We start from the raw sequence: 25,359 nt of genomic DNA on the forward strand, positions 1-25,359 counted from the left end.
TGTGAGTAGATTTGGTAGATGGAAACTGAAAGAAGCTTGTCATACATATGTGTGTATGTGTCTGTTTATTTGTGTGTGTGCATGCATATGTTAGTATCTCCTGACCTTGATATCAAGTGATAGTTGTAAATGAGTGTCATTCCCATATAAGCAGTTTCCTTTGTTTTCAATCTTCCATGTAAACATGTCCAGCCATGGGGAAATATCATATTACTTGGAAACAGGTGACGACTGGTGACAGGAAGGACATCCAGCCATAGAAAATCTGCCTCAATGAATTCCATCTGACCCATGCAAGCATGGAAAAATGGATGTTAAAACTGATGATTATGTATGTACTTCAACTAATAGCAATAAACATAAACTTACCACACCAGGAAACAAGCGTCGCAAATTTTCAAGTAGTTCTGCTTTCTTTATTGCTCTTGAAGATTCATGTTTATCAACCTGGGTGAAAAAAACAAAAACAAATATATATATACATACATACATACATATATATATATATATATATATATATATATATATATATACACATACACATATATATGAACATCAAAAGGAGACCCTCCCATAACTTACAAGGTCATCAATGTGGTACTAACGAAGCTAGGCAAGTGATAATGGTGTCTTCAGGTAGCTAATACTTGACCCCTCGCCCCCTTCCTCCCAATTACCACTAATGGTTTGGACTGGTGCATACCATGTATTTACTGTTGAAACTGTGATTGTGATTCAGTGAACTTTCTACATTCATTTTGGGCTAAATTGAAATGATGCTGTTCCAGACCAAAAATCCATATTACTATGGACCAAAAATGTCTGGGCCACAGATTCAGTACTTAAAAGCAAAATAAAACCTGGAAGACCCTGAAGCATTCAAACTCTGGAAAAAAATCTGCTTTGGGACTGTCTGATCCAACTGTCAGGAGAACTTTACACACTGGTCTCAAGTACCATCTGTACAAAATGCTGGTTGTTCAAAAACTTCACAAACATGAATGTGAAAACTACCAGCTATGCAGTGAAGATATCATTCACAATGTTCCTGCAGATAATGTTCTCCTCACAAGTAGAATTTTTGCAAATAGGTAGAAAACAATCCTAAACAGTTTCATGGAAGACCACTACATAGTAAACGAATTACTGTGTGGTGTGCTGTCATAAATATTGGTGTTTGAGGCCCACATATTTTTTGAGGAGAGAGGACAAGAGGTTACAGTAACATCTAACTGTTATGTGGAGATGCTATGGAACTTTCTGGAGATCAAACTCACAAACCTTGAAATTTGGATGTGTTTAATACACACACACACACACAGTGCAATGTAATGTAATACATAGATATTAGAATAATTTTCATGGTTAATTTAGTTTATTACAACTAATTATTTACCAATGAAGTGGTATTTGATCAAAGAATATTCTAGATATAAAATGAATAAACAAGAAAAAGGAGTATGTTTTTCTGCCAGGGAGTACTATATAGTAATCAAGAATTTCAGATTGAAGACCAGTCAAACAGGAATATGTTCATTTATAATATTTCTACTCTTTGCAATAAGAAAGAAACACACTATGAGAGTATTACTAGAATCAAAACAAAGTACACATCAGCAATCAACTACTAGAAATAATAATCAAATCTCTTCAAATCATATTCTATTTGATGGTTACAGCTGAGGCACAATTAATCAGAGGTCTGCTCAAAAGGGCTGATCTAGTAACAACTACAAACTTCGAGAGGAATAGTGATAAAATATCAAAAGATCACTACCTTTGCTTCACCAAGCTGTTCAACAACTTCAGTAAGCTCAGAGTTAATTTGAGAGATCCTAGCATTGGCACTGCTTACTTCTTCTTCAAGTTCTCTGGCAGTTTTCTTTTGTTCATCAACTGCTTGCATACTGGTTCTAAAAGAGAAACCAAACAGAAGTTACAACTTCCACAGGACTAATAACTATCTAATAGACCAAAGCAACAATGAATGAAGTAGAATCTTACTTTATGTAATCATTCAGTTTTTCAACTCGTTTCTTGTTCTCTTCCATTTCATGTTTTTTCTGTTCAATTTTAGTTACCATATCATTTTTTTTGCGTTCTTCATTATCACGGCGATCTTGATCAGATTTCTGCTCTCTGGTAATGGATTCTAAGTCTTGTGAATAGCGAGCAGCTCTTTTGCCAGCTTCTTCCTTCAAACGATGGTATTCCTGAACCTAAAATTGGAGATAAAAACAAAATTACTTTTCTTGGAACTTTTAGTTCACTTGCTATCAGGTATATTCAAATTTCGTATAAAGTGAAGCCACTTCTTCCAAAGAATTTTGCCTCTACTTGGTAATTTTTTTCTTTTAGAATAAGTAGCTAAATCTCCTCCAAATTACAACCAACCCTCATAAAAAAAAAAGAGGATATATTGCATTTTGGATATTTTCTTTTATTGAGGTATAATATGCCTGAAGTGAAGTTTAGATGGTTATGACTGCAATGGTTTTCATCATAGGTCTACTCAACCAGGGCCAAACTGGTGCTAAACAAAATCTGTAGTAAATATTCTGCTATTCATAGTTTAAAGAAATTAAATATCTGTAGAATGAAGAAATAGCCATCCATCAAAAGACATGTAGACATGAATGATTGATATAATACATTTAGAAAATTATTCCTAATAAATGATATTAAAACATATGCTTACCTTGAAGTCACTGTTGAAAACATATATTAAACCAAAGATGGCAAAAATAATCAAAAAGTTGATGACAAATCAAAATAAAACAAGTCACCAAAATCTGTAATCTGCCAAGCGACAATAAAGAATATCATTATAAGAGTATAGCTGAAGAAAATAACTCACCTGAGACTCTTCCAACTGGAGGTCTCTTCCTTGGGACTGTGATTCTTTTTCTATTCCTTTTTCATATTCTCGTTTCTTTTCTTCAACTTCTTCAAGTTCTTTCTCCAACTGATGGATCTGTATCAAAAATATGGCAATAGACTTTTGGTCACTTTTGAACATGGATACTGGTAAGACATTGATATATTCTGTGTTTTATGAACATTTTCATATTATACATATTTATGCAACATAAATATGCACATTAGCATTTTGACATAGATACACACCTCAGTGTATGTAAACAGATTAATATATATCAATTTTGTAGCCACACACTAATCAACTTTTAAGTATATGTGAAAATGTGTGTATGTGTATGAAACTGACATACATTAATAAAAGAGTTTGTTGGATCTCAAGTTTGGTTGTTGTGATGTATGAAAAAAGCTAATGTTACTGGCTAATGTCCTTCAACAAAGGACCATAACTAAAAACATCTTATCGCACTCCTCACAACAGTCAAAATCTCCTGGATTTACTATTACCATTTTTGCCAGTGCAGAACCTCAGCAGTTTCTTTGGATTCCAGATTTCATTCTAACTGAATTCTCCTCTTATTCCACGATACCAATCTGCCTCAAACCCACCCCAAGTCTCAAGCTTTCAATAGGTGAAAACTACAGAATTTTATGTACAACATTTGATGAAAAACATATATTTAATTTAACTCTATAATAATCTGGTTGTTCTCTTTTGGGGCCACTATACATCAATGAGATTTTAAAAGATTGATTGAAACACAATGATTTATTTCTCAATGAAAAACAGATGTGACAGAATTTATATATAATATCAGCATTTTTCCATGTGGCCACATGGGATGAGCCTTCTGCAACCTGAGGTTCTTCCAGATGCTAATCATTACTTGTTTTCAAGTAAGGTACTTTATGCTATGGATCTTCACATGCTGAACCACTAAGCTGCAAGATGTAAACATATACTATGGCTGACCTATGTAATAACAAGTAGAGACAAACAAACACACACACACATTGTGCTCCCATACAGATTCCTTCATACAAATTTTGCTCACAAGGCATTGGTGAGTCCCAGGCAATAGGAGAGATCACTTTCCCATGGTACCATGCAGCAGGATTGAACCTGAAAATACGTAGCTGTGAAATGATGTTCTTAACCACATTATTGATGGTTTCAGTAAAACAAATAGAAAATTTAACAGCTACAGCAAATATAAAACAATTTCTAGTATTATTAAACATAGCTGAAAGTCAAGCAGAAAATATTACTAAAAGGGACAAAACAAATTTATTTTTAATGAAAAAGATACAAGTTCATTAAGATATTTATAAGCTGAAAACAAAAATGTTTTTCATTTCTACTGCATGAATTAAAGCTCCAAGACCTCTACGCAAGCAACAATTTATTTCTTTACAATATAAACAAAACAGTTTAATTGCCAAGGTGCTGACTTAGACACCTGCATTGTGCAAGGTTTAGTTCAATTAACTAACATGAATTGATACAGTCCAACAGTGCAAGCAGCAGAACTATTTGTAGCACTGAGTTTAAACCATCATCATCATTATCATCAACATTTTCCATGCTGGCTGGAATTGGATGGCTTGACAGGAACTGACAAGGCAGGGGGTCACACCAGGTTCCATAGACTGTTTTGGCTTGGTTTCTACAGCATGATGCCCTTCCTAACATCAACCACTTTACAGAGTGCATTTTACATGACACAACCACCAGTGCTTTGTAAGTGGCACTAGCACCCACACCAATGCTTTTTACATGGTACAAGCACCTACACCAATGCTTTTTACATGGCACCTGCACCTTGGTTTTAGGATATCAGTTCAGTTGTGCTGGGCTGATCTTCTTGAGTAAACATTACTACAGATATAGCTGAAGTTAATAAATTTAAACAACTATTAATAAAAAGTATGTAATTTAGAAAATACCACTGACTATAAATAATCAAGACAAAAAAATGAAATTAAAAATATAACTGTTCTACAAATACAATTTCATAAACCTTGTAAAGAAAGCAACACAAAGAAAGTAAAACTATGAACTGTTTAATTAATATGCTAGAAATGCCACTGATTAACACAGCTACATTACAAAATTATGAAGACACTAACTCATTTAATGGAAACGTTGGTGGTTCCATTTCTCCTACTTGTTTTATAATTTGGCCAGAGGTTGAATATCCAAGTACTTTCTTCACACCCACAAAAAAGGAGTTGAGATTAACATTGAGATTAAACTTCATGTCACTCTTACAGAAGTAGAATCAGTTATAAGTAGTTGTTTATATTAGCTAGATGGATCAAGCCATTTGAGAGTTATATCTCAGGACAATGGACACAATGCAGTGCCAGCAATATATGAACACTGACCTCTCGGTTGATTTCTATCATCTTTGTTGTCTTGTATGTACATATCCATCTAAAATGCATATCATCATCATCGTTTAACGTCCGCTTTCCATGCTAGCATGGGTTGGACGATTTGACTGAGGACTGGTGAAACCGGATGGCAACACCAGGCTCCAATCTAATTTGGTAGAGTTTCTACAGCTGGATGCCCTTCCTAACGCCAACCACTCAGAGAGTGTAGTGGGTGCTTTTTTACGTGTCACTCACACGAAAATGGCCACGCTCGAAATGGTGTCTTTTATGTGCCACCCGCACAAGCCAGTCCAGGGGCACTGGCAACGATCTCACTCGAAAATCCTACGGGAGCCAGTCAGGCGGTACTGGCAACGGCCACGCTCAAAATGGTGCATCTCATGTGCCACCCGCACAAGAGCCAGTCCAGGGGCACTGGCAACGATCTTACTTGGCTTGCCGGGTCTTCTCACGCACAGCACATTTCCAAAGGTCTCGGTCAGTAGTCATCGCCTCGGTGAGGCCCAATGTACGAAGGTCTTGCCTCACCACCTCAGCCCAGGTCTTCCTGGGCCTACCTCTTCCACGGGTTCCCTCAACTGTTAGGGTGTAGCACTTTTTCACGCAGCTATCCTCATCCATTCTCACCACATGTCCATACCAGCGCAATCGTCTCTCTTGCACACCACAACTGATGCTTCTAATGTTCAGCTTTTCTCTCAACATACTTACACTCTGACGGGTATTCACATTGACATTACACATCCAACGGAGCATACTGGCTTCATTCCTTGCGAGCTTACGTATGTCCTCAGCACTTACAGCCCATGTTTCACTGCCATGTAGCATGGCTGTTCATACGCATGCGTCATACAGTCTGCCTTTTACTCTGAGTGAGAGTCCCTTTGTCGCCAGCAGGGTTAAGAGCTCTCTAAACTTTGCCCAGGCTATTCTTATTCTAGCAGCTACACTTTCAGCGCACCCACCCCCACTACTAACTTGGTCGCCCAAATAGCGGAAGCTATCGACTACCTCTAGTTTTTCACCCTGGAATGAGATAGAAGTTGTTTCCTGTTTGTTTACAGTCTTTATTGCACCTGAACATCTGCCACAAACAAAGACTAACTTCCTAGTTAACCTGCCTTTGATGTTGCTGCACCTCTTATGTGTCCATAGCTTGCACCGGGTACATCTTATAGAGTTACTACCTACTCCTTTTCTACATACTGAGCAGGGCCATCTACCTGAGGGGGTTTGTGTTTTATCTACCTTCCTACTTATCAGGATTTTGGTTTTAGCTAGGTTGACTCTAAGGCCCTTCAATTCTAGACCTTGCTTCCACACCTGAAACTTCTCCTCTAGTTCTGATAGTGACTGCGCAATTAGTGCAAGGTCATCAGCATAGAGGAGCTCCCAGGGGCAACCTGTCTTGAACTCCTCTGTGATTGCCTGGAGGACTATGATAAATAAGAGGGGGCTGAGGACGGAACCTTGGTGGACCCCTACCTCTACTCGGAATTCATTGCTGTACTCATTTCCAACTCTCACCTTACTGGCAGCATCTCTGTACATGGCTCGCACAGCTCTCACTAACCATTCTTCTATCCCAAGTTTCCTCATTGACCTCCAGATAAGGGATCGGGGGACCCTGTCAAAGGTTTTCTCCATGTCAACGAAAGCCAGGTACAGAGGTTTATCCTTAGCTAGGTATTTCTCCTGCAGCTGTCTCACTAGAAATAAGGCATCAGTAGTGCTTTTACCTGGCACGAACCCAAACTGCATCTCATCTAAATTGATTCGCTCCCTAATTAGTTGGGCTATGACCCTCTCTGTAACTTTCATAACCTGATCTAACAGCTTGATGCCTCTGTAATTATTTGTATGTGCATATGTGCACTGATTTAGATATAGCAGAATATAAACTGCTTGTCATTAAGCTATAGCTACACTAAAATCATTACAAAGCTTGTTACTTGAAGTGTTAGGTTCACCTTCTCTTGCAGGCCTGGAAAAGGCACTTTGATACTCAACCTAAAACCACATATTTAATTAAAACTAAAGCTTGAGAGAGAGAGAGAGAGAGAGAGAGAGAGAGAGAGAGAGAGAGAGAGAGAGAGAATATGCACGTTTGTATATTTAATGTAATAAAAATAACAATTCAATTTACCTCAGCTTCATGATTATCATGCGTCTTTTTAGTTGCCTTGAGGGACTTCCTGTAATGAAAGAAATAAAAATTAACATGTTAACTTACATTATAATCCAAAGAGGTGAAATACACCAAAACAAATTGAAATAGAAACAGTTGATTTCTTTTAAGGATATGTTTTATCTACATAGAAATATTAAAAAAATGCATTCCAGTCCCTTCCTATCCCAAAATATGAACTGAAAGATGCAACAAAAACTTCCATTCATTTATTGCTTGTTAGGATCACTAATGAGAGAGCTTAATAGAAAATAACAAACCAAAGAGGGAGTCTTTACATGGACACATGAAGGCTGAGGATAGCAAATCTTAAAATTGTATTTTACTGTCTTTAAGGTAAGATACACAAGACAATGGAATCCTTTGTATTCAGTTATTGATCCTTACTCCTTAAAAAACAGGATGGTCATGATGGGAATGGTTTCACTGTATGTTCAGTCAGAGGTGACCAGGGTCTAAACAACAATAGAAAAGTAATAAACGATGACTTACTTAGCAGCTTCAAGCTTTTTAATCATGTGAGCAGTTTTTTCTTTAGCTTTGATGTAAATAGGCCTCTTTTTGTTCAATTCAGATTCCTGAAGAAAAACAAAAACTATTGTAAAACTATTTCAAAATTATTAAATTGTTGCAGATTTATCTGAAAGTAACCAAATATCAATTATTACATAGTAGCTGAACTACATTCACACATCAATAATTGCAATATTTTCAAACTCCACTCTTACCAATCTGATATTTATAAATTGACTGAATTGTGGTTTAAGAAAGTTATCTATTATCAAAACTGACAACACATTCAAAGCACTCTTAAAATGCATGCTTCTTCTGTAGTCTTAGTTCAGTTAGGCTGTCTGTTTACTCTGGAGTATGGAATACTCAAAGACACAGTACATCATAAGAGAATAGAAGAACTTAATTTTAGAAAGGAATTAGAATAGACAGACAAATCACTCTGCCTATGAAGAATTATTTTTGATATGAGTTGCTATTAGATTTATAACAGGCAAGACTGAAATTGTCCACATAAGAATATGAAATTATTGATCTGAGTGATAAAAGAAGAAGATAAAAATGTAAAGTGGCAAACTATACTCACAGCTTCTTTGATGTTCTGCTCAATTTTTGTGAGATCTCGACTCAATTTTCCTTGCTCTTTTTTCTTCTCTTTGATCTCGTCCTCAATCTTATCTCTCTTTTTTAATTCTCTATCTAAACCAGCGTTCTTCTTGTTAAGTTCTTCATTCAACTCATCAATATCTTTCTCATTATGAAACAACTTGAACAATTGGAGTTGCAGCTGTTTTTCTACCTGTAAAGTAAAATTAACATCTTTGTTTGAGATGCACGTCATTTACAAACACAAAATATTGATTTCTCACTTTAGCAAATCATCTTGTCCACTGTTAGTTTCTTTGGACCAAACCTAACTATTTTTCATAACTTACTATGACAAAATAATGATCAAACAGTCACCAGTTTCTGATACTTGTCTATTTCAAAGTATTCTATCCAATGATCACAATTCTTTTATCTGAAGATATTGGAATCATTTCAGAGTTATCTTGCAAGGTTTGATCTGATACAGTATGTGGAAAGAAAAACAAACTGCACCACACTGGAATCATGATAGCTATTCAAAATACATAGATATTATATTCATTTTTGTTTTATGTTGTTATAGCATCAGAATCTTGTATGTATATGACCTGGTCACTGAAAAGCTATTCCATTGTATAATACAGTAGAGCAGTACTAGTAATCCGGTTGTATACAAACAAAAGACTGATATTATAACACAAAAACAAAAACTTAATAGCATATTGTCAATGGCGATCATGAGTCTACCGTGATGTAACCTTATAATTCATGCGGTTAGAGAAAAAGAGGAAGAAAAGAGTAAAAAAGGAGAGAGAAGTTTCTATGACATGAGGTAGAGAGAAGTAATTGTAATGCTTTCACGTGATTAGTTGAAGGGAAAGAGAGGAGAAAGAAAAAGAGGGAGAGATATAAAGACAGAAATAGAAAAAGAGAGCAAGAAAGGTCCATGACGTGAGGTAGGGAACATAATATTACGTGGTTAAAAAAGTTAGTTGAAGGTAGTGATAATATAAAGGAGAGTTAAAAATTTTAGCAGAGGGGTGATGTTCTGATGGTGAGGTTAAAGAAAGGCACAGGGAGAGAGAGGGGTGGGGGTGAGAGATGATGTGGTGGTGGAGGTGGCAGTGGTGAGTGCATAGCGAAAAGTGTATTTTTTAAAAAACTGAACTAAGTTTTTCATATTATCTATCACTTAATGCATGCACATAACTGCAATTCCGTGAATTATTTACACTTATTTACATGGCAGATATATGCAATTTAACTATAGGTTGTAGCATATCTACGGGATATTTTTTTTCTTGCTTATAGGAAGAATGGAAAAGTAAGGGTGAATATTTATTTTATGAGTGTTGTGTATTAAGTCTATACATATAAAGTGCATTAAGTAATTATCGTATTCCAATTTCTTTCACTTTTCGATGAGTAGCAGATGAGCGACTATCTTTCCATACAGACAACATAAGCTACACTTTCAGGTTTTTTTGGATAAAGTTTTCAGAAATAACCCGATAGGTTTACCATTAATTCTGTGAAATATTCATGGGTTCTGCCAGTTAGGATTATTGATATTTTCAACTTTCTAAATTTCTTTCAAATTAGAATAAATTTGATATTGCAGATTTAGTAATTTATATTCTGAAATAAATTTTTTAAATGGAACATTAATCATAAATAATGACAAGATTATAATAAAATTGTACAGAAAGTCTAGTGAGGTGAGATGTGTGTAATATCTACTTGATAGTAAGCATTTAATTAAAATATATAGGGATGTTGTCAATATTTATACTCAAGTTCTAGAGATTTTAACTGCTATATTCTAGCAAGTGTCTAAATGTTTTTTTAAATTTTTATTGATATAAGGATTGAAAGAGCTGTTTTACCTTCAGATAGATGCATACAATGACTGGTTAATATTTTTCTTAGTAAATAATCTGACAGTAGCCATTGACTTGAAGATAAATGGCTATACCAAAACTGAAATAACCTTCAAAAAGAAAACTAAATTCAAAGCAAATAAAATGAAAAATTTAGATGGAAATCTCACCAATTGCTCTTTAAGTTTCTGGTAACGCTCTGCTTCTTCTTTTTCTAACTTAGCTTCTTTCTTTTCAGCAGCAATGCCTTTCTTTTTGTGGTAATTAAACTGAGTATCTTCTTCAGCTTTTAACATTTCAGTTTTAGCTTTATCATATTCTTCCTTTAATTCTCCAGATCTGAAAAGTGTAGATGTTTCTTGACATTAAAGCATTCAACAATAAGTACTTCCAGCAAAAGCTCAAAAACCAATTAAAAATAAAGTATTTATTATACCTGCCATTGTATAGCTAATTGATACTGCAATGTTTTGTAAACAATAGCAAGACTTCAAATGGAATTTTCTTTTAATAAATGGCTTTTTTCTTAAAGGAATTAGAACTTAGAACATGTAATATTTGAGGTTAAGTGATGGGATAGTTAATTTAAATAGAAAACTATATTTCGCACATTCATTTTCTGAATAACAATACAATATTCAACTGGTCTCTGTTGATTTTGATCTCAGATCAATTCCATAAGAGTGTACAAAAGTTACCCAATCAAAGCTAAAAAATCAGAGGAGCAAGTCCAATAACAAAACAGTAATAATACCTTTGATCTTTGCAAAAGCAAAAATATTTACAAAACAATGCATTAGCAATAAATGCAGCTAATTGATTTAAGGCCCTTCAGTAAATATCAATAATCAAACAAACATTTTCACCAATTTAATGTGTAGGTTGGTGTACATCAGGAGTGGATTTTCTGCCACTCCAGTTTATTATACTTTTCTAGACATTAACAGGGGAGTTTTGAAGACTGGCTGTCCATGAGAACTTCTGAAAACTGATGATCTAGATCTCATAGCTTAAGCTGTTGAGGAATTAAAGAAGCAATTCATGACATGGATACAAGACCTACAATGAAGAGGCCTTAAAGTAAACCTATAAAAATAAGTTTTAATCATCCAGAAAGAAGTCAAAACTTCACTAGCACTGGACAAATGACTGTCTTTAAAAAGGAAATAAGTAAGAATTCCATATGATGTACCTAATGTAAACCATAGAGCATACAAAGTGTAGGGGAATTACAGGAGAGCTGACAGAGAAGGATTTTGTAGCAGATGCACAGAAGTGTTTAGTAGTAAGACTACACATGAGATTAATTCTGTTATAAGCCCAGAAATATCCCTATAGTGATTGACAATTTGTTATTTAGGTTACTTAATCAGCATTGGAAATAGATGTTCCAAAATCATAATACCCAGAGTAAGAATAAGGTAGAAAAAGTTCAGGGGGTTATAACTTGTACTGGCAACAAAAGGATTCTCTTTATGGATGAAGAGTACATTATTGTATGATGCTTCTGTACAAAGTGCAACATTGTATGATAGTGAAACATGGACACTGGATGCAGAAGATGAATAAAGATTGGTAAGGTATGCAACCTATGCTGGATGTGTAAAATTAGTATGAATAAACAATGGAACATAAATGAGATAAGAGAAAAACTGGTTCTAAATAGAATCAGCTGCAGTGAACAACAACAGAAGAAACTGTGCTTATATGAACATATGATGCATGTGGTGGATGACAGTAGAATAGAGAAGTGCCAAGTGATTACAAAGTGGGAGGAGCTAGCAGATGAAGAAAATTGAAGAAGACATAAAATGATTATGATATCACAATTATTTAGCAGTAAGAGAGATAAAAACAAAACATCAATAGATTGCAAACTGTTATAGCGAGAATAGGATTAATTACCTGCTGATTTCTTCAAACATAACTGTACGTTCTTTGGCATTCTTCATAGCAATGCTTTCAACAGTTCCTTGAAACACAAGAAAGTTCTTAGATTTTACCAAAACACCAATTTTCTCAAGTTCTTGTGCATATTGCTGGGAAGAAACACCCTGAATTAAAATGAAAAGAAAGAATAAAAATAAAAATATAACAAAATAGTTTAATTTCTTTTTCATTGAAAGGTGCAATAAAGCAGTTTAGATAACAAGATTGAGCCCTTCTACATGTATTCCTTAGACTTGAGATCTGGTCCAAATGCTTGTAAAAAAATGAAATCCACTAAAACTACCATGAGCTAGGTAGCACTGTTAAACTGGACAATGGATGATGTCTACTAACCAAAAACACACTAATAATTCTGTCTATGAAATGTCCCTTACAAGGTTTTGATTGACAGATCATGGTAAATGAAACTTATCCAAGGGGTCATGCAGTGGAACAGGATGCAAAACAAAGGTAGCAAAGCAGATTGAACAACTTCACTTCGCCTGATTCACAAAAAAAGTAATACAGTTTAGCTTATTGCATCTGTAAGACTGTGGTTGTCATCTCCAAATGAGTTAATTCATCATCATCGTCTAACACCTGCTTTCCATTCTGGCATGGGCTGGATGGTTTGACAGAGGACTGGAAAGCCAGGAGGCTACATCAAGCGCCAATCTGATCTGGCAAGATTTCTACAGCTGGATGCCCTTCCTAATGAATGTGGGTGCTTTTTACGTACCACCAGCACAGGGGGCAGTCAGGCAGCACTGGCACTGACCACACTCAAATGGTGCTTTTTACATGTTACAGGCACAGGAGCCAGTCCAGCAGCACTCGCATTGACCACGTTGGAATGGTGCTTTTTATGTGCCACCGGCACTCATGCCAGTCAGGCAACACTGGCATTGGCCATGACTAAGTTTTCACTTGACTCAACAGGTCTTCTCAAGCTCAGTATATTGCCCAACGATTGAAGGGTACTTCTAAACAGGCCAGGTACGTGACTAGCTTCAGCCACAGCTATGATCTTACTTGACTTGCCTGCTTATCTCAAGCACAGCATATCTCCAAAGGTCTCAGTCACTTGTCATTGTTTCTGTGAGGCCCAATGTTTGAAGGTCGTGTTTCACCACCTCATCCTATGTCTTCTTGGGTCTACCTCTTCCACAGGTGCTCTCTACTGTTGGGGTGTGACACTTCTTCACACAGTTGTCCTCATCCATACGCAACCATACCAGCGCAGTTGTCTCTTTTGCACTCCACATCTGATGCTTCTTATGTCCAACTTTTCTCTCAGGGCACTTACACTCTGTTGTGCAGGCACATTGACATTACACATCCAGCAGAGCATACTAACTTTATTTCTTTCAAGGCTATGCATGTATTCAGCCCATGTTTCACAGCCATGTAGCATAGCTGTTTGCACACATGTATCATACAGTCTACCTTTCACTCTAAGTGAGAGGCCCTTTGTTACCAGCAAAGGTAGGAGCTCTCTGAACTTTGCCCAAGCTATTCTTATTCTAGCAGCTATGCTCTCAGAGCATCCACTTCCGCTACTGACTTGGTCCCCTAAGTAATGGAAGCTTTCAACTACTTCTAGTTTTTCCCCCTGGCATTTGATGGAATCTGTTTTCTGTACATCTTTGGTGTTTATTACCCCTGTACATCTGCCACACACACAAAGCTATCTTCCCAGTTAACTTTCCTTTGATATTGCTGCACCTCTTATGTGTTCATAGCTTATATCAGGTACATTTTATGGAGTTTCCACCTATGCCTTTTCTACAGATCAAGCAGGGCCATATAACTGAAAGGATTTGTGATTCATTTGCCTTCTTTCTAACTAAGACTTTGGTTTTTGCTAGATTGACTCTAAGGCCCTTTAATTCTAGACCTTGCTTCGACAACTGTAACTTCTCTAGTTCTGATAGTGACTCAGTTATTAGAGCAAGGTCATCAACATAGAGGAGCTCCTGGGAGCAGCCTGTCTTGAATTCCTGTTATTGCCTGGAGGACTATGATGAATAAGAGGAGGCTGAGGACTGATCTTTGGTGAACCCCTACTTTTACCTGGAATTCACTATACTTGTTGCCAACCATCACCTTACTGACAGCATCCTTGTACACGGCTTGCACAGCCTTCACCAACCATTCATCTATCCCTAGTGTCTGCATTGACCACCAGAAAAGGGATCGGAGGACCCTGTCAAAGGCTTTCTCCAAGTCAACGAAAGCCAAGTACAGAGGTTTATTTTGGCTAGGAATTTCTCCTGCAGTTGTCTTAGCAGAAATATAGCAACAGTGGTGCTTCTCCTTGGCACAAACACAAACTGCAACTCGTCTAAACTAACTCTCTCCCTAATCAGTTGGGCCATGATCCTCTCCATGACTTTCATCACCTGATCCAATAATTAGATACCTTTGTAATTATACCTATCTAATGCGTCACCTTTAGCTTTGTAGCAGTTGACTATGGCGCTGCTACACCAGTCACTGGGTATGACTCCATGTATCACTTGGTTGACTATATGGCTGACTAGACTATAGCTTACACTGTAAGATATTTTAAGCATCTCAGCAGTGATTCCTGATGGGCCGGGAGCTTTCCCTGTCTTCATACCCTTAATTGCTCTACCAACCAAGGTACTGTCATATTTTAAAATTCAGAATAGCTTCGCCATAAACAACTTCAATATATATGCTATTCTGATGAGTATGGGAGTATCAATGTGTATTGGATATTCTCATATTAATGAGTTCAGAATAAAGAACAATCTTGTCACTATTTATAAATCAATATAGATTTTCTAGTTATAGTACTTGAAAAAGATAAATCTGAACCAAAAAAAGCATGTTCAAAACCCTTTTTGATATTATGCATGGTTCTCTGATACAAAACATTTTAAAATGTTCATATTTAAATTGAAGCCACCATCATCTACTGTTGAGTTATATTCCAAATACCACCTCTAAATTGTTTTTTTTTTCAAAATTAATTACAAGACAGAGATTTTACCAAATCCATCAAAACAATTATTTAAAAAAATACACTGAAACACTAAGGCTGTTCATGTTATGTTAGAAAATAGATCCACAATGTCTGACATAAAACAAGGTTACAAAATGGTTAAAATTCCTCTAAATGATATTTTTTAAGGGACAACCAAATAATAATGATATATTCTATCAGTTACATAATGCTATATATTTCACTAATCCTTTTTAAATGAGCTCAACCACTACTGAACTAATATTTTCTCCAGTTCTATCTTTAAGAGATGAGGAATTATGTACATTATTTACATTTGACAGATATTTGTCCTGGGTTCTCATTTGTAAGATATTTTTTGATGTTATTATTATTATTTAGGTCACTGTCTGGAATCGAACTCGAAGTCTTGGGGTTAGTAGCCCGTGCTCTTGACCAATACGCCATATGCCTGTGGGCAATTATGGAGTGAATTTTAGGGCTTATAAATCTAATATTTTCCTATCCTTCCTTAATACTGGTTCCCATATGCTATTCATATCTGCACTCGGTCTGCTTAGGAGGTTGTTGTGTCCTATCATATGTACTGCTTCTTTTAGTTTTCATATTTTCCAGTGGTGTTCTCTGTTTATTATTTTAACTTCATCCTACAGGGGGATGAAGTTAAAATAATGCTAGGACACAACAACCTCCTAAGCAGATCGAGTGCAGATATGAATAGCACATAGGAACCAGTATTAAGGAAGGACAGGAAAATATTAGATTTATAAGCCCTAAAATTCACTCCATAATTGCCCGTTGGCATATGGCGTAGTGGGTACTAACCCCAAGACTTCGAGTTTGATTCCAGGCAGTGACCTGAATAAATAATAACAACATTGAAAAATACCTTAGGAATGAGTACCCAGGTTCGAAATTTCCCCCAAGACACCTGATGAAGTCTGGAGGGTATATCAGCTGAAACGTTGTTAACAACAACCAAGATGAGGACAAATATCCATCAAATGTAAATAATGTAATATTTTCTCTTAGGTAGATATGGGAATATATGCTTTGAATTATAAGCAGCTCTAATAATAGTTTCAAATTCTGGCACAAGGCCAGCAATTTCAGGGGAGGGATTTAGTTGATTACATCAACTTCAGTGTTCAATTGGTGCTTATTTTATTGACCCTGAAAGGATGAAAGGCAAAGTCGACCTCAGCAAAATCTGAACTCAGAATGTAAGAAATGCCATTAAGCATTTTGCTGCTTGCTGTCTTAAGCAGCTCTAATAATGTAAACATTACCAATGTCACATACTTAATGTGTTTTGTTTATGCCCTTCTAAATCGTGGGACTGTATCAGGGGGAAAGTTCCTTTAAGATGCTGAGTCTTAAAAAATACTGCATACCTCAAACCAAATAAGACAACTTGCTCCATAGGAGTAAGAGAATGATGGATATCAATATTCCGCTGTTATTTCAGCTCATTGGCAATGTACGTCCTAGTCACTTCAAAACAAAATAATCAATATCCATTGTTCTCATTCACCATGGGACATTCTTTGAGTAGTTTTTTCCCCCCTCAAGCTGCTTTTGTATATCATGTTATGTCAACTGTATTTTAATTCCACAGCCAAGAGGCTATTAAATAATTTGGGGATAACCTTAGTGTTTCAATTGGATTTTTTTCGAAATAATTGCTTTGAAGGATTTAGTAAAATTTGTTTTTCTTTTGCAATTTATTTTGTGTGAGAAACCAAATGAAAGATAAATGTTTATAAGCTGAAATTTTGATTTATTATTCTTAAATCTGAAGACATGAATAAAGAAAGTTTCAGGTATGATGGGTAGTTTAGGACTGAGAGAGTTATAATGTAGTTCTTCAGGTAATGTATTGATTCAAATTTTCCCAACAAGCCTATTAGTGTAATTCTTCCTTCAGAACTCTTTAATTTCAATTTGGACCAATGTTCTTTTATAAAGCTGTGCAATGATTTCTCTTCCTACTGAGTTATTATGCTAAAAGTGGGCACTTTTGATAATGATATTATATTTTTATATTATATATATTTTTGCCTCCTAATCTATGTTTAACTCTTCAGCATTCAGAATACTTTGTCAAATGTAATGCTTATTTATTCATATTGTTTTGAATTAATCATGTATTATCTCTTGGTTTCAAGATGCCAATGATGCGATTGTAAATTTCTAGAACGACATTATATGGTATGTGTGCAGGTGTGAGAGGCTGGATCTAGCCAGTTTGAACCTAAAACAGGTAGAATATTTGAGTAGAATAGGGCAGCTTTAAATACTAAAGGGTTAATGTAATGGAAAATACTACCCAATCACAGATTATGAATACACCTAGTGAGAAACTAGAAACCAATAAGCATATTTTTTTTATTAACAAACTTTGATACATTTGCTGAGAAGTTTACAATCTGTTATATTTCTCATGATAAATAATAAATTCATTTGACATGAAGTAATACCTTCTTACTGATCAATGATAGCATGAAATCCAGTAACTAGTATTTCTCCCACTTCTTGTTCTTCTAGTAGTAAATATATGTAAGATGTAAAGCCAGAAAAACATTGCATTAGAACATTTCACTTACCTTTCCATTAATTTTGTGATCTGAAGATGAACCATGGATAATCCTGGTAAATCTGGTGTCCTTACCAGTGTCACTGTCAGCATAAACTGCAGTAACTGAAGCTTTGTTGGAGGCAGGCTTACCAATGGGAGCACCGTGAATAAGATCCTACAAAATCAAAAATAAAAGACAATAAAATTTAATGACCACAAATTTATTAAGCAAGGAGACGAAATGCTTGTATAGGCAAGTAAATACAAGTATGTGTATCATGCTGATTGATTAACATGTATTCTATACATACTTTATCTGAACCACAATTCTACCTCACAATAACTTTATTGTGAAAAGGCGGTGAGCTGGGAGAAACGTTAGCACACTAGGTGAAATATTTAGCAGTATTTCGTCTGTCTTTATGTTCTGAGTTCAAATTCCGCTGAGGTCGACTTTGCCTTTCATCATTTCGGGGTCAATAAATTAAGTACCAGTGAAACACTGGGATTGATCTAATCAACTGGCCACCTCCCCCAAAATTTCAGGCCTTGTGCCTTGAGTAGAAAAGAATAACTTTATTGTGCATATTATTCACTGCTTACTCAATGGTGATGACAATATGGTGAAGAAGTATAAATTATAGACCTTGCTGTTAAAGAAAGAAACTTATAAGTAGGAAATATATGTGACAGATATACTGGTCATTCCATCACATCATATATTGTTAGGCTTCCTTTGACTATCAAATCAAAAGTATTCCAGAACCTTTTTTTTTTAATAAACAAATGACTTTTATTTCACATCACAATTTCTTTTTACACCAGCTACAATCTTGTCTAATCTTCTACAAGTCTTTGTTTATTTTCCCAGAAAGTGCCCACTGTTAAGCTGTGTCTGTTCTGCTGCTACTACAATGACTTTCACTGCTATGAATTTACAGGCTGTAAATCATTAACAGACAACATACTTATTTTCACTGTTTAATTGTCTCACAAATAGTGTATTAAATATTTTCATTCTTCTCTAGAACTGAATGTCATCAGCCTAAATTATCAACCTGTTGCAATCCAAAATAAATACTGGTTTCAAATTTTGTCACAAGGCCAGCAATTTCAGGGAAGGGAATAAATTGGTTAATTCAACCACAGTGCTCAACTGGTTCTCATTTTAATGACCCCAAAAAGATGAACAGCAAAGTCAATCTTGGCAGCATTTGAACGATGGATGAGACAGTCCAAAATGAATATTAATCTCACAAAGTTATCCCTACACTCAACTGATAATAATTTGAAAAAAATTATAGATACAGTCCCTCTTATTCACCAATATCATGAGAAGAAAGGATAAGATAGCAAAGCTGTGTCAAAACAATCACCATTGAAAATAATTAGTATCCTAAGAGGCCCAATCTGTAATGTGGTTGACATTTGGAAGGGCATCCAGCCGTAAAAACCATGCTAAAACAGATCTCACCAGTGCTGGTGCCATGTAAAAAGTACCCAGTCCACTCTGTAACATGGTTGGCATTAGGATGGGCATCCAACTGTAAAAAGAGACAGTGGAGCTTGGTGCAGTCCTCTGGCTTGACAGCTCCTGTCAAACTGTTCAACCCATGACAGCATGAAAAATGGACACTAAATGATACTGATAATGTTTATTAGTTTATTTCCAGTTAACTATTTCAAGTAAATCACAACATACAGGAAAAAAGAAAAGGTACAGTACTTTCAAACTTTTTTCTTTAGCTTTTAAGTTTAAACTGATGGTTTTAATCTTGAAATGCCACTGAGAATTTTCATATTTGATTTGCTGTTCTAATTTGCATAATTTAATCAGAAACGTAAGTGCACTGTCTATTGTCATTGCATAACTTCCAGAGGAAAATGTTGTACAGAGCAATGTATCAAAATATCATGTTATCTCAGACCTAGTCTGAATGTTTACAACAGAGTGAGCTCCACTGAAAGCTACCAAAGATTAGACAGTGATGTTAAACCAACTGATAGATTAGATCTATCAGTCAAAAACAGGTACAGTCCAACAGATTTCCTACAGCTTCTGTCAAGACAGTTTAACACATTGCTTTAGTACAGATTGGAACGGAGTTTATTTGTTAATTAATTTATCTAACTAATGAGTTCAAATTTTGGCACAAGGCCAGCAATTTTGGGGATGGGGAAATGTTGATTACAACAATGCCTGAGCTCAACTAGTACTTATTTTATTGACCCCGAAAGGGTGTAAGGCAAAGTCAACCTCAGTGGAATCTGAACTCAGAATGTAACAACAGATAAAATGCTACTAAAGCATTTTCCATTGACATGCTAATGATTCTGCCAGCTTGCTGCTTTAACTTATCAAATTATTGAAAAATATTTTATGTTCAAGAAACCTAACAGTATTTTAATCATAACTGCAACTTCCCTCATTCCATCAAATTATTTCAAGCTTCTGAGATGTAAACACCATATTTCCTTATATAAATATATAACAATTGCTCTTGAGTTTCTGTTTATTGATGAATCAACAGACGATTATCAAATGTAAAGAGTAACTACAACAGAAACAGTTGAAGATATTTCAGCTGTGACTTTCCCATTTTTTAAATTTTCCAGGCAGTGTATCTTGGAGTATATTGTACAATGCGTCCTTCATTTTCAAGATGGAAGGGTGGGGTAAAGAATATTTGGTTTCCATTCTAACAGGTGGAGTAAACATGCAAAGGCTTCAACTTTGGAGAGCTCTGTGGCTGTCATATCAATTTCATTCTCAATTTTTATGAAAAAAACACAAGCATGGCCATGCTTGCAACATGATCATGTGATTTTAAGTTTCTGTCTCATTCCATTGCACCCTGGGCTGACCAATGCATTTAGAGTGGAACTGGTAGATAGAAACTGTGAAGCACATCATACATATATTTTGTTCTGTATGTTTTCATTAGACTATCTAAATGAAAAATAGCATCTTTGTTTACATTCTTCAGTAAACAAGTCCTTATAGTTTTAGTGGCGTTGTTACTTTCAATATGTAAGGATAAGAGTAATAAAAAAAATCTTACTTAGAAAACAAGGCTGGTGACAAGAGCATCCAGCTATAAAAAAATTCATTTTAACAAGCTTCATATAATCCATGCCAGCATGGAAAAATGGACATATAAATTATGATGATGAGAAGGAGAGTTATGTGGGAAACAAACTGAAAATTCGTTGATGCAAGATAATGAAAAAATGGAGAGAGTGTACAACTTATAATGATGTTTTGGAATAACAAATATACATCTGAAGGGATTTATAACTTCTATCTTTCAAAAGATAAAGAAAAATTTTGATAGTCAAATAGTAAAAGCTTGTCAAAACAAAAACAATGTTATCATTAAGAAACAAATCACACACAGATTTATTATAAGGAAGTATGCTAAATAACTTCTGTTTTCTTTTAACCAATATAATCCAAAATTTTACAAAAGAACATTAAACACTTGAGCAAGAAAGTCAACAGATGAAGTTTCAAACTTGTTGAATAGAAAAGGCTTCCAAAGATTGTTGCCTAGGTTTGTCTTAGCTGAGCTGTGATGGTTACTGAGACCATCAACAGAGTGATTCATAACAGATGGTTCAGAGCCAGAAATTTGTAATTGTTTATATTATTTTGGGAGCTTTTGTATATATTTCAATTAATATAATTACCATTAAGTAATTGAGAATAAATTATTTTTACTTACACTGAGCTTCTTTACTCTGAGATTGCTTGTTTTCTCACCCAGCACAAAGCTGATAGCATCCATCAAGTTTGATTTTCCTTGTAAAATAAAAAGCAAAAAATAATGACTTTGAAAAGTCATACAATGATAGCATGTATAAATTAAAGCATTAGTTTTAGCATTTTCTTTAAATGAAAATGTATTAACTGTAAAGAAAATAAGGCATTTGATGAACCAAAACAGATGTTTATTCTACAAATAACCATAGTCAACTAGACAAAGTTATTTGTCAGCAGTTTCTACTTCTCTCCCTACCCTGTAAACTTTCTGATAATCTATACATTTTCTATGTATATGACACATTTCAAGACATCTAAGTATTTAAGTCACTTGCAGATACCTTTATAGCACAACTGAAGTTCCTCATCACTTTCTTACTGATAATTCTCAGCAGAGATTCTTTAAAATAGACCTATTTCTTTGTAAGACCAGTCAAAACATAACAGTGGTAGTGTTTGATGTTTTCTGAAGCATTGAGGTATGGGATTCAGGGTCTCCAAGACTTCCAAGGATGCACCTCACACAAAGCATGTTGAGAGTACAGTCACTGTGTGAATGTTGTGAAGTCATTTTATCAGTTTGGCAAGTAAATTTTCTCCTGCTTAACCACAGGTTTGATCAAAAACCTTTGAGCTAAGGTAATATCAGCTAAGATCATATTATATTGTTGAATTTATTTAGAACTACATTAACCAAGATGTTCACTTCTTATACCTAGTAAGAGGTTTCTTTCTTGGAATTTCAAAAGTAATTTCTGAAATTGTTCATTTCATGAACACATTGTTTCCAGCTTGGAATTAAAAGTATTGATAAATGTAAATTCATTCATAATCTGGTCCATTATATTTGTATTAAGACTGATAAGGACTAAATAATAATACAGCTAAATTAATGCACCTAGTGGATCAAATCTAGAGTTTTACTTTTTCTTTAACACGAAAAATACCAGAAAACATAGGCAAAATAGAAATCAAAAAGCTATGGTCAATATAATTCCACTACAAATGTTAAATGTAAAACCAATAAATAGTCCCATTTATTATCTGAAACTTCCTACACTGAAAGAAGAAAAAGGTGGTACTTATTAGGATTTTGAAAAAATTGCTTATGATGACTATTACTTCATTTGTTTATCTCTAGACTCATTAAAACACATGACTCTCTACAAGGCTTAAAGGAGACTCACAATAGAGTACTGCTTCAACATTTCAGAGGCTGATGCTACTGCTTAGCATCCAAAAGAAAGCCATCTGGTTGATCAGCAATAGCTCACTCATCTACACATTTCAACCACTACCCCACAGACATGCAGTTGCTTTCTTTTTAATTTTTTACTGCACGCTGTCTAAATAAGCACTAACCACTTTGTTGATCCCTTTCTGTATAGATTGGCAGAAATCTAAAATTCCCAATTTGCTCACTTTTTACCTGCAGGTATCAAAATTGAAAATAATCTACATCAATTTTATAAGTCACTAGAGGGCTTTTGTGAAGGCCAAAAGCATACCAGCTTCCTTCTGATTAAACTAAAAAAAAAAAAGCATATTTGACATTTTTCTTGGTTCCTTTGTAACTGGTTGCCTATCCAGATGTTCTTTGGTAAGCAGTCACCATTTTATTCAGTGTCTTCCTCGGGTTCATTGAACCATTTCTTTTGCATGATCCTTTTTGGACTCCCAAGAAGATGATTTCAAGGAGGCTGCTTCTCATATGTTATCTCAATGTAGCACCGATTCAAATTTGAATAAACAACAGAGTTTACCTTGTGTACTTATAAGTTCTTTTCACATGTAAAAGATTAACCAGCCAATATGGGCTGTGAATCAGTCTGTTGATTTAGTATATCTTTATTTGGAGATACAAGTACTTTGAAAATACCTCACAGAGTGACAACCATGCCCTGCATAGTTACAGGCTACTTTTTGGTAAGGCACAGTACCCATTCAGCCACCCTGCTGGGGATATAGGGATGTCATGGGACTGCAGCATGACTGATTGTGAAGAGGTAGTGCAAGAACTCAAGCCAATGGTGCTTCTTACATTGATGCTGAGTGGAAGAATCCTAGGATCACCAAGCTGTATCAAGAGAGTGACTGCAACACATCTGTAGGGGTGGCATCCATGGTTGTGTAGTCAGATAATAAATAATTCGCTAGGACTCAAGCTTCCAATTCAAATTCAGAATAATGGAATAGGATGGGGACAGAGTCATGAGAATCCACAAAAACAGCAGAAAAGAAAAAAATGGAAATGATCACACAGCATTATACATGATGCTCACCTGTTGAAATATGTCCTTAAGTGGTTCAGACAGAGCATCTTTCACTGCCTGGATATACTTTTCTATCTCTTGTTGGTTAATGTTACTTCCTTGATATCTTTATATTTTAAAATCTCAATAGGATATGCTTATCTTGTTATATATAAGAGATTACATTCTGCATTAGTGCTGCAGAGTGATGACAAAAAAACAAAAATGTTAAGATGTTGTGCTGACTGCAGAACTCAAGATGGTTAACATCCTTTCTCATTCATAGTAATGACACCAAATAAACCAAGATAATTCAAACTGCCAAAAGTGAGCAAAAGCTCCTACTGAGAGATGTTACAAATTGCATATGTACAGTTTAGAATTTAACTCTAGGAGAGTCCTTCTATGATATGAAACTGGATCTTTACAATTATTCCAGTTTTTCTAATAGCTTTCCTAACCAGAAACACGTGAAATCTGATATTTCCAGATAAGACTCACATTGCCAGGCAAGCAAGCTTAGTTTGCTCTTGGTTGAGGCAGGTTTATTATTGTTCATTTCTTGAAGCCCTTAGGCCAATTATAATAGACCTTACAATCTATGCACTTAGTTTGAGGGGTTGACTATTCTTTTATTGGCTTCCTGTCATAACAGGACACCACTTTCAATTATACTGACCACAGCAATTTGTCAAGAACTCATTTTAATGAATGTGTAAGTTTTATCTCTATAACAAGTAACATCTTTTTAACACATTGATTTACACTGGTATCCAAAAACACATTATATATGGTTGTGTAATTAAGAAATTCACTTCATATAATATAGTTTCAATTTCAGCCCCACTGAACAACCTATAAAACAATGAATATACGATGTTTCAGCACAGTTCTTGTCAAACAGATTTCACTCACAAAGTACTGGGCAGCCTGAGACAAGGTGGTCACAAAGCAAACTTCTTAACCAGTTATATGCACATATAGTTCTGCCTTTTGCTTTGCTTTAACTCGTGCAGCTGTGCTTAACCTAAACTCAAGGAACAAACAGTGAGCAGCAAGATATCTTACTAACTTAACAAAACATAAAGATAGCTGCCACTATTGTAAGCAACCCTTGATGCCTTGCTCTATACCTATTTAGTATAAATTTATAAATGGTAAGTTGCTGTTTCTTGGAATGTTCTGACAAAGCTCAATTTTCTTCTCTAGGAAATAAATTCTGGGAAAAAGTTTTTAAGAATCAGCTAAATTCGATACATATTAAGATAGCTGATATATCAGTGATATCGCAGGAGTTGACAGCATAAATGTTTTTTAACATACGAAGCAAAAGGCTTGTGTTCACAGTCCCAATGAAAATAGTGTTTTACACTAAGGGTGAATGTGTGTGTGTGCATGC

At 35.2% G+C, this 25,359-nt stretch overlaps 1 protein-coding gene across 1 annotated transcript in view; it reads right to left on the reverse strand.

Annotated features, from left to right (window-relative positions):
- Positions 1-25,359, reverse strand: part of LOC106869447 (structural maintenance of chromosomes protein 1A) — a 55,585-nt gene that overhangs the window by 25,952 nt on the left and 4,274 nt on the right. The window contains exons 2-12 of the mRNA XM_014915197.2: positions 21,671-21,747; positions 17,974-18,120; positions 12,352-12,500; positions 10,617-10,785; positions 8,565-8,777; positions 7,958-8,043; positions 7,424-7,472; positions 2,858-2,974; positions 2,005-2,219; positions 1,778-1,913; positions 370-447 (exon numbers count right to left, since the gene is read on the reverse strand). Of these exons, the coding sequence (XP_014770683.1) occupies positions 370-447; positions 1,778-1,913; positions 2,005-2,219; positions 2,858-2,974; positions 7,424-7,472; positions 7,958-8,043; positions 8,565-8,777; positions 10,617-10,785; positions 12,352-12,500; positions 17,974-18,120; positions 21,671-21,747 (1,436 nt within the window). The remainder of the gene's footprint in view (positions 1-369; positions 448-1,777; positions 1,914-2,004; positions 2,220-2,857; positions 2,975-7,423; positions 7,473-7,957; positions 8,044-8,564; positions 8,778-10,616; positions 10,786-12,351; positions 12,501-17,973; positions 18,121-21,670; positions 21,748-25,359) is intronic.

Source organism: Octopus bimaculoides, chromosome 4 (assembly GCF_046866305.1).
Source record: "Octopus bimaculoides isolate indiv1 chromosome 4, ASM4686630v1, whole genome shotgun sequence".
Taxonomy (NCBI): Eukaryota; Metazoa; Mollusca; class Cephalopoda; order Octopoda; family Octopodidae; genus Octopus; species Octopus bimaculoides.